At 38.6% G+C, this 15758-nt stretch overlaps 2 protein-coding genes across 15 annotated transcripts in view; one reads left to right on the top strand and one right to left on the bottom strand.

Annotated features, from left to right (window-relative positions):
* Positions 1-15758, top strand: part of SERGEF (secretion regulating guanine nucleotide exchange factor) — a 258027-nt gene that overhangs the window by 146648 nt on the left and 95621 nt on the right. For 8 of the 14 annotated variants that reach the window (XM_068399175.1, XM_068399168.1, XM_068399170.1 and 5 more), the window contains one exon: positions 8651-10951. In XM_068399175.1, coding sequence (XP_068255276.1) covers positions 8651-8817 — 167 coding nt within the window. In that variant the 3' untranslated portion in view covers positions 8818-10951. Of the gene's footprint in view, positions 1-8650; positions 10952-14093; positions 14251-14704; positions 14841-15758 lie in introns of those variants that run through there. The other 6 variants (XR_011048014.1, XR_011048015.1, XR_011048016.1 and 3 more) reach the window with 3 other exon arrangements.
* Positions 2021-15758, bottom strand: part of KCNC1 (potassium voltage-gated channel subfamily C member 1) — a 130243-nt gene continuing 116505 nt past the window's right edge. The window contains exon 4 of the mRNA XM_068399160.1: positions 2021-2202. Coding sequence (XP_068255261.1) covers positions 2021-2202 — 182 coding nt within the window. The remainder of the gene's footprint in view (positions 2203-15758) is intronic.

Below are 15758 nucleotides of genomic sequence, written 5' to 3'. Positions count from 1 at the left end.
CAAGTATAAGGATCCCCATAATAATGGGCACAAAAACTGAGACACGCAGACAAGTCGCATGACCCATAGGAGTTTTATTAGATGTGCGCTTGCACTACAGTACAGTGTGGTATAGGCACACTTGAACCAGACACAAGTAGGTTAACTCAAGTACAACAGTTGCAGCACAGAGGAAACGTAATCCACAAATCCTGCCCAGAAAGGAGGGTTAGTTCATTCTGAACTCTCTCCAACTACAGCTATGCTATAGCTTGTATCAAGCTGGGTATTTCAAAGCTGTCATGGGTACACATGTATTACAGTGCTGTCATTGTTAAAACTGCACTCTGACGCTTGCAGGGGAGCCATCATCTGAGCGATTGTGTTTTGCTAAGATTACAACTTGAAACTTTGCAAAGTAAGGCATCCTAATAACGTCACTGCTGAGTGGCAACTACTTTTGTTCTGAGGCAATGTTTGCGTAGCTGTGAGAAAATCTGCTAGTTCAATTAGTAAGAAGGAAACTGAGGAACTCAGTGACCACTTGTTTCCCTGATTTTTCTCTTTGCATTTCTAACACTTCAGCTTATGACTTCTGGACTTCACCTCAGATTACTTGTTAAGCATGGGGAAAAAAGCCCTCACTTGTTTAATATCAACAAGCAGTTTTTTTAGACTTCACTCAACAGTAATGCGCATTCGTGTGTGTCTTGAAACTTGACCAAAATGCAGCCTTGCATTTGATAAGGGAAAATGAAAGGGGAAAAGTCCAAACTAAAGCCCATTTAAACACAAAGCTATTTTACAGAAGATGTCCATATGGAAGGTTTACACATTTCACTTCTTGGTTCTGAGTTAAGAGAATGGTGTTCTGCAGAAAAGGACACCTTCAGAAACAAACCCCAGAACAAAACACTTACTTTTGTTCTGTGCAAACAGCCCTTCAGGGGAAGAGAATAGCAGTCAGATAAGAAGCAGTTGTAGGTAAATGTGACCATATGGAATATCTTTTTACCTTTTGTTGTATTAGAAGTATTTTTTTATAAGATGCCAAGGACCGACAGCCATACATAGCCTGGTCTGCATGATCACCTTAAAACTACGTACTTGTAAATAGACCAATGTATGATACAAAGAGTTGCTCTATAAAACGTGTTAAGCACCAAAGCATTTCCAAAATATTCTTTTCCAACCTAGCTGCTCTTTCTTGAGGAGAGGGTTCCTCAGAGCCCAGTGGGGTCTCTTGTTTCTGACTTCAGCCAACAAAGTAGGAGGGAGCACCATTTCACCTGCATGCTGCTGTCCATCTTGCTGTCTGTACCTTCTCGTTCTCTATTATTTGTTTAGTGCTTTGAAAGCTACATGTAGTACTGTAATGCAGTTTGAGGGATTTGGCAGCTTCTTGCTTCTGCGTTCGTTACTGAACTTTTAATCATCTATTCCTTTTCCTAGGCCTGTGCTGAAGATGGCCTTCAATTCTAGGTCTTGGATTTAATGTTCTAGGTCAGAATGAATTGCAGCTGTCCCCTCCTTTTCTTTGTATAATCATTTACGTCAGTTTAAAGTGTGTGTAAATTTGAAATGGTAATGCTTTATACCCAGAATACATGGGTGTAAGCGGCCATGGCACCGTATTGTCCTATGGGACACTTGAATGACTTGTACCCTTGTAAATGTGCTTTGACATACTGTTTCATCCGTTTTATTTTGCATGGATGACCTCTTACTAAGCACTTGGTATAAGGTATTTTCTGCATGTTCTGTTTCACATCACACAGAGGGTCGTGAGACTGCAGTCTCTGGCTCGGTGCTGAGATCATGATTCTCTACTTCTGATCATACAAAGTTAAAGCACTGTGACACATTTAATGCCTGTCATTTTGAGAGGCAGGGATGTAAGTTCTGAATGAATGTCACTCTCTGCTGTGCATGATATTCTGATGGAGCAGATGTTAGTGCCACGTTCAGAGCCTCAAGAACAGATCTCTCCATTAACTAATTTCTGTCAGGTCTTTTTGTCCTGTACTTAAAAGAACACAATTTAAAGATTTTCTTGTCTTCTACAGGTGTAAAAAAAAGCATCTTTAATGCTTAATCCTCTCTGTACTGCAGCTGCTTCATGTATGATATAGTCCTCATGTATTGTCAGTGGACCAGATACATTCAGTCTTGCACAAAGTCGTGAGCCCAGGTTTTGTTCTGTGTTGAGCTGGAGATGTTTTCCTGTTGGGAAGGAATTGACACGTTTGAGTAAAACCGAAAGGAGAACCTTGTGCAGCACCTGTGAGCTTTAGTCATAATAAGTACCATTTTTGTTTCCCCATGAAAACAGAAATGTGAACAGTTAATCCTTGAATAGATTTCTCTCCTTGCTACCTACGCACAGCAAAGAAAACACCTTGATCTTACAGGACTTCAGTTTCACCACAGAATCTGTAAAGTTGCAGCAGCCCAAGAAATCTGTAGTTGAAAGTATGTTGGTTTTAAATCCTAGCATATAGTTTTGTTAATTTCTTCCTCATGTTTTTGTCTTCAAAATGGCAATGCATAACTGAGAAGGAAAAAATAAAATCCATCATAAACTAGCCTGAATAGTAACCTAAACCATGGCTTCTTTGATGTAACATGGAATGATTCTTTTAAATAGATGCATATTAATTTGTGCAGTGAGCCATTCGGCTCCTCCTTAGAAGTACCCTGTGAGAACAGAACAAAATTTCTATTGTCATTGTATATTAGCAAGATAGCAGTACTCTAGTGAACGGGCTCAGTTATTTGCCTGATGCTTAAAACAGTGCATAGGAAAATGCACAGCATGTTTGTATGAAACTGCTAAGGCTTTTTTTGGTAAGTGCCATTCTTACTGTATCTTTCCCTACTTCTCTGCATTGCTGTATGTTGGACTCCCTCCCCATATACAGTTTTCAGGCCATGCCAAATGTGCTATGTTGCCGTTCACTGTGTGCTTGGAAATTATCATAAACATGATTCTTTCCCCTTCCCATTTTGTAACTCTGAGCTATTTGTATGCTATGGAAACAAGGATAGAAAAGGTTAGATGTGCTCTGTACTGCTCTTCTGTTTGCCGTTCGTAGGATAGATACTGATATTCAAGGAGAAACTAGAAATTAGACTTTCCCTAATGAAATTAATTTCAAAGGAGATGTGTAGCCTTATTGCATTTTACAGTACTCCACATACCACTGTGGCTCCCTAAGCCATACTAGGCATCTTGTATACGCAAGTTGATTTTCTCACTCTCTTCAGTAGTTAGTTGTATATTGTAATTGGATATTTTGAAAGTTGGCCTTGAGGCCCTGACCCAGTTTGAAGTCCCTGCTGTATTACACAATATACAAGTATAGGCAGAGAGAAGGTCCAACTAACAAGACAGTGCTTCTGCTGTAAAAAAATAGTAATTCACGTAAGATATTAGAGCACCAAGTCAGAGAAGTCCATATCGTGCAGGCTTCATGCATTTGTTATGGAAGTTGTTCTTTTCAGGTACCAGGATGAACCACAGACGCGCGACCCAAAGTCATCTGATTTTTCACTAACATAAAACCACTGCTGGGGAGGGGATTGAGTGGTCTAGGTCTGCTGTCTGGGGAGAGCTACTAATGATGTAAAGGTGGAGTGAGGACAGGTTGTTGACTGGAGGTTAACTTTGAAATCAGCATGTCTTTAGCACCATGACTTTGTACTTAACATCAAAAATGTATGTTGTTTCCTATCTGTATATTGTGTTAGCACTGCAATGACTGTGATGTTTATCCAGTTTACTGACTGTAAAGTCAGATGCGCATTTCTGAGGGTTGTGGTCCTGAGCGACTCCAGCAGCAATTGGATGGGCTGCCTGGAGTGCACGACAGCTTGCTCCTTGAAAATCTGGGTATAAATGTAGCTCCATAATAAAACTGGCACTATATAATCTCTCAGTTGTTTTCTGCTTTTGGAGGTACCATATAATGTCTTGGGATCATGTCATCTTATATTCCACTTACCAAACTTTGCCTTTAATAAGATTTTGCAGAATGCTTAACTGCCCTTTTAGTTACTAATACGTTTCTATGTTTTTCTGCACAAAATTGGTATCAACCCTGTTTCTTATATTCTAAAATTGCAAATCTTTTGTGCTAATGGCAAAATTGCTGCTAACAAAAATACAAAAGTTTAGAAGGATGTTTCTTTCCTTCTATTTTACGTGACACCCTGGATTGCCAGATGTCCTGAAAACATAGGAAGACTTATTCACTTGTGTTTTACAACTCCTCGGGAGAAGTATGGTCTAAATCTCCTTCTGTGTGGTGCCACATTGTTCCTTGTGAGGTTTTCAGTGCTTTCAGATTGTCAAGGGGGGATGGCTGTGAAGCCTGAATTTTGTTCGTGGTCCAGCCCTGATGCTGTTTAAAGTCATTTGACTTGCCCTGAGCTGATCTCATGCCTACTGTAATTTTATCTATATCCATCTGTAGAGTAGCTCTAATTTAAGGTTAAAAAAAAATAATTTGAGGTATTGTGGATTATTTCTAAGAGCACAAAGCCTATACAATAGAGCTGTGCCAAAACATTTTAACGAATCCTTAAAATGTGAAGCTGTCTGATGAATAGCTTGGCTCAAGATACTTGGATTGTCTTTAAAGCCAACTTCTGTTTTTTTGTGTGGTTGGAAGGGTGTGAGAGGAGAAGCAGAAAAGAGACAAACTTTTAAAGATTTTGGTGATAAGCCTCCAGGGCACAGGCTGGTTAGAAGCAGACTGTTTGTAGCCTGAAACTAGGCTGCAGTGATGTTTGTAGTTTCCTTGTTTCCAGTTTTTCTTGCTTTACCATCAGACTGATTGTAAGGATATGATCTATCATAATCTGTCTTCATCTGTTTAAAACTGATATGCCTAGGCTAAGACAATCACTTGGTCTTCCTCTGTAGTCACCAGAGTGAAATTGATTTGATTTTGACACCAGTATCTGGATAAGATTAATTGCCTGTTGGACAGATGTAGATGACTCCATTGGCTCTTGAGGAAATCTAGAGGATAACGATCTATAGCTAAGTTGCTTGATTTTTAGGTAGCTGAAGTTAAGTGCAGTGAATCTCACCCAGAGCATCTTATTTGCTAACATTGATTCTTCTCATCTGAAGAACAGAGTACTCTGCAATGAGGAGTGACTCTAAATCCTCTACTTTCCCCAGAATCCTGCCCTCTGTCCAATATGCCACAGCTTTATTTTACCTAGAAGTACTTTTCTCCAGTTTAATCAACCTGTGGATTGCAGTTGTCACTTCAGTTACCTTGAAAAAAGCCTAAATAATTATTGCAAATAGAAGGAGGGCAGTAGCCCCTTCTTGTTTTGTGTGACCAAAACAGACAGATTTGTTAAGGTTTTTTTTTTCTCCCCACTTTTTGTATATTTAATGTTTAGGGGGGAAAAAACCTGCTTAGTCTTACTCTAGACTTTCATTAGTGTGACTGTGAACTCAAGTGAAATTCCCTTGGGATTATGCTGCATTGCAATGTGAGTTCTGTGGTTTCATTTGTTCTTTGAGTATTTATGTTTTAAAAGGGAAAAGGTGAATGCAATATATTATGCTGTTTCATTTAACCAGTGACATGGAGCAACTTTCCCTCCTCACCTCACCAAACCAAATGATTTGTGTTTGAGAACATGCTACAATGCTTGTTTTAAATGTAGTTAGAAGCAATTTGTAGCTGTATTAATGCACATCATTCTAATGGTCCTTCATCCTGGGAAGGTCTGGCACAGGCATAAAAATTGAATTTTCTCGTGAAAGCATGTAGAGCTGCTGGGGCTGTGTTAAGGTTTTTATCAGCAATGAACTGAATAGAAGCGATCAAAAAGAAAACAAGCAAAAAAAAAAAAAAGAAAAGAGGGGGGGAATGTGGGGGAAGGGGGAAGAATTGAAATGAAATGGTGCCCTTTGTTGCAGAGGCTGGCCATTAGTTCCCCTTAATGAAGGCCTTTCCTTAACTGTGCAGCTATTCCTTCTATGTAAGTTTTTTTAATAGGTGCTTCATTATCTTCGATCTTCTTTGACTTCAACTTCTGTGCCAGTGATTCACATAGCTGCTTGTTCCCTCCTGGCCAGTGTCACTGCAGTTACTTTGCCCAGCCCTCCTTCAAGTTTTGTTAATATGATATTACAAAAAAATGGACTCCATGTGTTTTCTGTAAATTCTGTTTTCTCTGACACAAATGTAGCATCTGATGCTTTTTTATGTACAAACCGTTCTCTATATCTTCTACAGGCAGATGTGGTATAGTATAGCTTTTATTTTCACAACAATAATTCCCTGCCTTTTAGCTTTCCTGACTTCTGACTTGATGATCATCTCTTGGTGATGAGAATCATTTTTGTGGCCTGTCATTTCGTATCTGTCAGCTGCCCTTTCATCTCTTCAGATTTCTGCCTGCCTCTTTGTGTGTGTAAGAGGCCTTTTATATAAGACCATTCATAAATCCTAGTTACATGCTAGTTTTCTTTTGCCAGTTTTCACTCTCGGCCCATTTCAGTAACCTTGGAGCTCACTGGAGTCATGTAGAAAGATCTGTTTGTTGGCCTTGGAGAATTAAAGGCTGGAAAAGACTCAGTGATCCTTATTTTAGGGGAGATGATCTTGTCTGGGGGTTTCCTAGCTTGTAAATTTTTCTGTGATTTTTTTTTTTTTTTTCCAAAAGATGTTTAACTAGATGTATTTATCAATTTGAGAGTTTAATATCCTACTGTGCTGTTTCTTTAAATATTTATTGTGCTGTTAATGTTCCATTGAGCAGTTTGTAATTCAAGGTGACCAAAAACTTTGATTTCCTCTCTCCTGTCTTGATGAGACAGGACGGGAAAAAAAAAATCCTTTAGTCAAACGTAGTGAGTCTCCGTACAAACATGCAAGTTGTTGTACTAATTGCTAGTGGTCTAGTAACAAAAAGCTTACCACAGTCATCTTATTAATGTAAGGGCATGTTGTACTCTCTTTTCATTAAACTTGGAAGTTTTCCCACTCTAAGTAGGCTTATTCTGCAGGTTCCATGTATTAACTGTGCAAAAGAATGCCTTTTCTTAGGTGCAGGTGGTTTTCTTTCTTTGATTTTTTTTTTTTCCCCTGAATAATTGTTCTGTGATTGTGTTTAGTCTTGGTTTGTGATGTCTTTTTCCTGCTTGTTAATATTTACATAAATGTTTTTACCTGGAGCCTTACAAAAAAAAATTCCTGTTAGCCTCTTAGATGTTCTGATCTGTTGATATTTAAATGAGATACGTTGCACATTTACTTTTTGGTACTTTTCTGCAGTACAGGGATGTGCATGTGTGATATAGGTTGGGCTGTCAGTATTGTGTGTGCATAGTCATGAGAAAACCTGGTGCCTTCTAAGATAAGAATAACAGAACTGCTCTATTAGGTGAGATGTACCTAGCCTACTGCGACATTCTAGTGGTGTTTTGTTGTGTTCCATTGCCTTAAAGATTGGCAAGAAAATAAAAGGTCATTGTTTAATTACATCTGACTTCAGTAATGTTTACACTTAATTACAGAAGAGAAGAACTTTAATATACTAATATGTAAAGAAAACAGATAACAATGAAAAGTTACTGGATTTACAGGAGAGAAAGATGGTCCTGCTAGCTTTGCAATAATCTGTTTCTGAATTTTGAGAAGTAAAATTATTTTAGAATTATGATTGGGATTGGATTTTGTGAATTTTGGCATTTTTCTTCTCATTATTTGGACTCCAGAATGGTACTTCATGCTGTTAATACCTGCTGCTTTTCAAAAATTACAGTGGCATCAAAAACATGATTATATTGCAGGATGGCTTTCTTTTTTATTACAGCAATATACAGGCACAGTCTGTGACAGCCAAATTAAAAAAAAAAAAAAAAAGAAAACAGGGAAGAAATATCTCTTGTAGTTCAGAATAACAGGGGTTTTTAGTGTATTTTTTATTATGCCAGCCATTTATAGAACAAAATTGACATATTGTGCTTCAAGGAGGAGTACTATGGGGTAATAATAATACGTGGATCATGATTTGGGATATAAAAGAGTAGATGTTACAAAAATAAATAACAATGAGGGAAAATAACGATAATAAAAGCAGTGAAATGATGTCAAAGCAAGCAGAAGAGGTAGGATGATTAAGAGTAAGGCAAGTTGTTGGAGACTTGTATTTAAAGGAAAAAGGTGAGATGTGAACTTGCAAGTAGGAATGGAATGTAATTTGGCTGCTCTGACTCTGTGTTCCCCAATCCTACAGATCATGCTGTGAATGATTAAACTCACTGGGCTTGGTTTGTGATAGTTTTGCTTACTAGGGGGAACTTGAAAGACACAGATTCCACATCATTTCAGGGAAGGTCCTTAAAATGCAGAGATTCCTGTGGGCTCTGTATAAGTACTGAACCATGTATTTACCAAGTGATTTTCAAATGTCTTCATTATTTTAATCTCTCATGTTGTTAACAATATGGAACAAGATAGAGAATAATTCATTGTGGTTTATTTACATTTTCAAGGGAACCAGAACGTTTTTCCCCACCTTACTAGAATTTCTTAGAACCTAATTAGAAGATGACTTGACAAATCTGCTCCCCAAAACTAACCAAGCTGTTGTGTTTCTGTGGTCTTTAGTCTATATTTTGTATCTTCTCTTTTAGGTGGCCAGTGCTTTTCTTGGGGATGGAACGAACACGGGATGTGTGGTGATGGCACAGAAGCAAATGTTCATGTCCCAAAGCCAGTCAAAGCTCTTGGTTACGCAAAACAGATCTTAATCGGATGTGGCGCAGGACACTCCATGGCTCTTTGTCAAACTCCACCTTAGACTCAGCACACCTGAAATCATAGCATCATGGATGTGGACGGACATCTTTGGATTGCATAGCTCAGAAGTGCTACAAGAGGATTGCCTGTGATTAACACAATAGTTAGAATGTGCAGAAGTTGTTTTTTCTAAGACTAAAAGGAATGAGTATGCATAAAAACTGTAATATTTTAAAAATTGTTTCATAGCTCCGTTTCACAGGAATTGACTTTCTTACCCACAGATAGAATGACAAACATTTTGCCTTGATGCAATACCATTGAAGAAAGAATGACTTTTTCTTCTTCTGAGAAGTCTTTGAGGAAGAAACCAACTGCTTAATCGTTTACCGTTAGTGTATAAATTCGATCACAGGAAATGGTCTGAGAAGGTGGAGACATAGGGTTCCTTCTGGTCTTGTTTTATTGTATCTTCATGTCACGATGAGCATGTGTTGCGCCTGCCAGGTTCTACTGGAGTTGTGAGCTCACAGCATCTCAGAAAATCCAGTTTGCATCACAGAGAAATGCTACTGAACATAAGTAGATGCATGCGCACATTTTAAACAGAATATCAGGATTTTTTTAAAAAAGGAGATATCATGTAGAAGGCTGGCAAAAGGGAAAAATTAGGCACTTCCAATCTAGCTATATCTTGATAAAGCTGTGAAAGGAGCAATATTCCAGAGGAATTATCTTTTGTGACGGACATCAGTTTATTAGAGATTTACAGGGATGCAGATCCACATGAATTATCATTAACTTGCAAACCAAACCTGAAGTTTCTGAAGCTGCTGCTTAGGGAAGAAAAAATTCTAAGAGCTCTTGGAAACAATAGAAAAGTTCTTGTCAAAGGGCGTAAGTCAGTTGTAGCTGTTGAGGACAGTTCGATCCGACATAGCTCCTGTGTTTCCAGCTGCCTTTGAATAGGAAGACCTCAAAATCTAAACAGAAAGTTTTTACAAGTTCTCCAGCCTAAAAGGCAGACCAGAATGCTTCTGATAATTTCAGGTTATTTCTCACATCTGTTTCACAGCCCAGCTGAGTTACTGTTCGGAGCATGCCCACACTACTTGTTCCAGGTGAGTGCTTGGCAAAGAATGTAGGCCTAATGCTTGTTTTGGTAGGAGAAATGAAAAAATGTAAATTATCTTCAGATATTATTAGCTGCCTATGTTGAGCAGAATTTTGGAAGCTATTTATAAAACTGTTTTTCACACAAATACAGTGGATACCACCAAACTGGATGTTTACCACCCATGATAGTTACATTTGCTGTGGTATTTGATGTATTTCAGGTTCTAAATATAGAGAATACTACTGTGTGGTAAATGCACCTTTTAATGAGACCTACTGTTGCTAAACAGTGGTTTAATTTTTAAAGCAGTCTTGCCAGGGAGGAAGCCTCATGGAATTACAAAATATTCAGAGAAGGGCTCTTAGGAAATAGAACAGGAAGACTTTCTAATGATGTATCAGCTTACATATGAAGGGGAAGGAATTAAGGTGGTAATATATGCTGTGAGGCTTTTTCCCCCGCCTTGGTTTTACAGCAGTTGTAGTTCATGGCCTAATTTTCAAAGGCATTTTCTTTTTCTATCCAGTGGATGAGAAACTTCAACTGACTATGAAGTTGATTGTAACAACTGTATTACAGATACGGAAAGAATCTGTAAGAATAATCAAATGGGTCCTCTGCAAAAAGTGCAGAATTGAGACTTCTATTACAAAGTGGTTTTTTAATCCATGTGTTGGTTGTGGTTCTTCATGGCAGTGTACCGTTCCAGGCTGTAACCTCTTGCACTTTTTACTTATCTAAGTTTCTATTTATTGATTCCTCTCAATGCCATTTTCTAGATACTGCAGCCTCTCTATTACATGCACTGAACAGTTTCTCATACTATTTTTGGCAGTTCTGAGGTTTCTACCTTTGTTTTCCTCCAAAATCTATGTACCAAATAAACATGTTATCTTGTTTCAGTAATCATACCCTCTAAATAATTCTGTTCCTTGATTAGTCACAGCTAGTATATGTGCCCTATAATATAGGGGTTACTGTACTGAGCATATTTTGACTGTGTATGCTGTTTCTGCAGTTCATTTCAAAGAAATCCAACAAATCATGTAACAAATAAATGTGACTTGGTTATTTGAAATGTTGTTCACTTTTTCACATCTGTAACGTGAACACACTTTTGGAAACACAAAGAATGATTTGGGGTGATAATGAGGAAAGAAAGGAGTACTTTGGTTTGTTTCTAGTCCTGATCGTGTGTTTCATATCTGCATATGATCTTCATCTTTGAAAGGGGGACAACTGCATTTTCTCTCCTTTGTCTTGCCTATATAGATTGAAAACTTTGGGAAGTAATGACTGGAGAGCTTGATGTACTGAATGTTTTGTCGTCAGTCAGGACTTCTAGATGCTGCTGTAGTATGAAGAGTGAATAATAATTCATTGTAGATGGTACATGGTTGAATGTCAAAAATAAGTTGTTGCTCATTCGTTCAGAAATGAATGCCCTGTTTTGTATGTCAGTATGCTTTGTTTGCAGAATAAAACATTGTACAAAATCAGCTAAGGCTTTCTCCTGTAAGGAAGGGAGCATACAGTGAAAATCTCTTAATCGAATGCCGAAACCTCCTTCCTTGCTGGTGTCCAGAGCTTAGTGACTGTTGCCTGTTGATGTCCTGATGGAGAAGGTCAGTCTTGGCAAGGCAAAATGCAGAGCCTGTGTGTGATGCCGATGCTTCTGCAAAGACAGACTTCTTTATGCAGGTCTTCAGTGCTAAACAAAGCAAGCCTTTTACTAAGCATTCTGTGTTCACATTCAGATGCAAATAAACTGACAAGGTTTGTAATACATATATAACACTGGAACAAGGTAAGCAAGTGTCTGTGCAGCTACTCTACCCTTCCATTTTGTGAAAATAAGTAAACCTGTTAATGAGCTGCATTCATGAAGGGGAAAAGGTGAACTTAATATCACAGTTTTGCTGGAGAACAAGTTGTGAACTGTTGAGCTTCAGTACAGAGAACTTTCAGGCTTTTGGGTGGAGGGGGAGAAGAAAGCTGTTGTGTGTGCTTCTGTTGTTTGAAGTACGAGGAGATCTGTAGTTGTTACTCATGCAACCTCCATGTGAACCTGTGCAAGAGACTCCTGTTTCATTTTAAAGAACATTGTTAGGAAGATGTGTGTGTTGTGTCAGAAATTTCTGTCTCTTGGAGGATTTGTTTAGGCCGCTTGGCAGTCACTGACGTTATTTGATTTTGTGTAGCATTCCTGAGTGACTTGATGATTTTCTGCTTAGAATGCTGGACCTTGTATTTGAAGTGTGTTCATTTGAAGGAAAAATTCACTCCTGCCTTTCTTCCCGTTTGCCCAGTCATCACTTCTTACATGTCACTGGCTTCCATCCCCTATCTGCATGTTGTCAGTCCTGTTGGTGACTGACTAGTTCTTGCCATCTGCAACTGCCATAAAGGTCACTTCTGCATGAGTGACAGGAGGTTTTCCTTGACTACATGGCTGAGCACAGGGAAATTGAGGGGGAGGGGAAGAATGTGATTTGATTTTGATTTATATGACATTTTTGGAGTCATAAGACTTAAAGATGAGGATGGAAAACAGATGAAGGAGATCAGTTTGAATGTACGGGAGAAAGATGACCATAGAAAAACATTTAAATGAATGGCAGTAGAGAGCCTGACTTAGTCAGTTAAAACATAGGGGGAAAGGAGGGCAGAGGGGGAAGACAGATTCAAGATACAGGTACTGAAGACTAAATAATCACACAGGGATATTATTATTGACCTGCAGTGGGTTTTTTTCTCATTCATAGTACATTTTGAAATTTCCAGTTCTCTTCAGCTGGAACAGCAACATCTGTCCTCACCTTCTACTCTCAGAAATCTTTAAATCAGGCCTGTGACCTAGTCCAGCACTTAATCAAATACTTTCTATTTTTTCCATTAAATTCCATGAACTCTGGATCTGATTTAAACAAGACTTAAGTAATTTTGGGACTTCAACTTCCTTTTCCCCTGTATTAGAAATCAAGATGATGACAGGTCTTTGTTACTGAATTGCAATGTTATGTTTTCACCAAAAAGTCCCCTGTCCTCTTAGCAATTTTGATATTTTTATGGCATATGGCAAGTCTTGTGCTTTTTCTTTTAGCTAGATATTTTCTTGAAAAAGGCTCCAGAATTTTTCATCAGTATTTGAGTCATGCTTGTGGTATTTACTACTGACTTGTAGTTCAGAGCAGCTGAAAATTCTGAAAAGGGAAAAAGAAAAATACTGAAGAGGAAAACATAAGTCCTGCTTCCCAAAGGCTGGGAATGGATGCAGTCTGTGGTAGAGAATCATCTGGTATGGTTTTGATTGCACTTAATGTGCACAGTAGAAAAGTGGAGCTTACACTCAATTTGCTGAAAACTCTAGCTGACACAAAAATAATTGGATGTTTGAACTTTTGATGTATCAATATCTTTATTTGTGTGCAAGAAAAGAGGTAGTATGTGCTTTGTTCTTTTCTTTTAGCTTTTGTGCTAGTCTTAATTCCTGATAAATGCTGGTCTTAGATGTTTTGCTCCATGTTAGAAAGAATGATTTAATAGCCTTGAATTAAAATGCTTCGGTTGTATGGAAATAGTCTTCTGTTGGTTAAATGTCCCAAAAAATAACTGTAAAGGGAGGTGTTTACCATATGTGCCTTTGAAGTTAATCTGGAGAAACTGCATGTGTAAAGCTGTTGTTATTTTGTAACCCATTTAGAAGTTGAAGGGACTGAAGTAAGGCACATTCTTCAGCTGTTTGTGCATTTCATTCAGATTCATCCGTCAGTTGTCTCTGCATTCACCTGCTATTAATGCACGGGCAGTTTTCACTCATTAATGCCTCTGCAGAACACGGAAAGAGAGTATGTGACTGAAAATACTCAGCAATGAAAATGGCCTTTGTATTTGAATCATGACCTGGATGAACCATGTGTTACCTTGTGGGAGAGTGAGGAAGCATACATTTAGAGTACTGGGAGAACACATTTTTCAGCTTGATTACAAACAAGAGTAAAAAAGTAATTATCCCTGAATAAAAGCTGGCTGTGGGAATAAGAAAATTCAGAGGTGACGTTACTTTGCAAAACTTCCTCAGGCTTTTTTATTTTGTGATGTGTCAGATTTTGATTCATTTTCAGACGAGCCTTTGCAGGTTGGGAGAGGGTCGAGCCTAAGGCCAGTTTCTGTGTTGACTAGCCTCTCAATTCATTTTCATCTTTCTCATCTATTTCCAGGTTGCTTTGCCTATGGAGCACCTTGTTATTCAGATACAATGCAGTCTTGGAGGGAGTTCTTTCTGCAAGGTTTGGGATCAATACTTTGTCAGTGGAAATTGCAGAATTTCAATTCAGTATGATTCCAGTACTCCCTGATCATCATAGTCTTTTAACTGTATGTGAACATTTGCTCTAAGACTCTGGATTTTTACATATTTTTATATTTAGAAGGGTGGCCAAGAATTGTGAGATTTTTAATGTTCTGACATGATTTTAGTTTTTTGCTGCAAATGTCAAACAAGTTTTAGCTTTTGTTTTGTTTTTACTGATCTGAATGCATGAAGACATGGTACCTAAATTAGGGCAGCAGAGGTGTTGCTAGTCAGTAATGAAGATGCTCTGTCATTCTAACTGTGTGGGTGCTTAATCATTTTCCATTATAATCCTGTGCTTTAAAGTACAAAAGAAAAGGGATTCCTATAGGGGCATGGTGCTCTTCTGCAGACAAGGAAACATAGCATCTTTTAAATAATGGAGAGATGCTTCTCTCCTCTAGTGCCTTAATTCTGAGTAGATAGATGATAATAACTATTCCTACTTAAATACTGCTTTTCCTCTTTTGATCTCAGAACAGTTTAAAAAGGGGATAACATCACAGGAACAGTATCTGAGGCACAAAAAGTTGAAATGCTCCAAGCAAGGTAACCCAGCATGTCCACAGTGGAGCCAAGAATAAAATTTCCATCTCCCGAGTCCCAGGCCAAGGCTCTACCTTCTAGGCTAGTGGTCCTTGATGTTTTCTTAGGTAAGCCTCACTGCTATTACTTCCCTGTCTCCTTGCTCTTCTCCCCCTGCCAACTGCTCTTTCCTCCTATGCTCCCCTCCCTCCTACTTGCATAACTTATTTTCCAGACCCATCCCGTGTCCTTCGCATTTCCCCCCTCTTGTGCTACTGCTGCCTCTTCTCCAGTCACCCACTTGCACTGACACCACCACCACAAAGCATAGCTCCTACTGAGCTTATTTGCTTGGGCTCAAGCCACGTGTCTCCTGTTCATGCTGGTGTGACTCTGCATAGGCTGTGTTGTCCCTGCTAAACACTTTGGGTCCAGAAGCTGTGCAGGTACCTTAGAGTGATATTCGAGCTAATACAACTGCAATACTTTGCCTTTTGCTGACTAAGGAATCTCTAACCTGGGCTCCATGGGCAGTAGAGAAACAAATGGAAGCCTTGGAGCACCTGCTCTTAATATTTGGTACCTGGAGATGTTTGGACCTATGTGCTTGCATAAAGTTTTTTAAATGCTCAAGTGAATGCTGAGGGTTGAAAACCTGGCTTTGTCAACCTGAACCAGGGAATATATCTTTCCATGGGGCTGGATGAATATGTTTATTTTTAAAGCATTTGCTTTGTCAGATAAGGAAAGAAAGTCAAGAGATGCAGTTCTGAATCCATTTTCTAACTTGAAGTTAAATTTGAATTCAGATACTGTTCTTGACTGCAAATAAGCCTTTGTATTGCCCTGATTGAGAAACGTTACACCTACAGTCCTAGATGAGTGCAGAGGCTTTGGGACTTCTGAACAGACAGGTATTTTACACCCAAACTCAAATAAGTGACTCACTTAAAAATAACCTGCATAATTTAAGCACGTTTTCATGAAGTGAAGTTAGTTTGTGTGT

The sequence above is a fragment of the Nyctibius grandis genome, chromosome 4 (assembly GCF_013368605.1).
Source record: "Nyctibius grandis isolate bNycGra1 chromosome 4, bNycGra1.pri, whole genome shotgun sequence".
NCBI lineage: Eukaryota > Metazoa > Chordata > Aves > Nyctibiiformes > Nyctibiidae > Nyctibius > Nyctibius grandis.
This window is presented reverse-complemented; position numbering and strand designations above follow the sequence as displayed.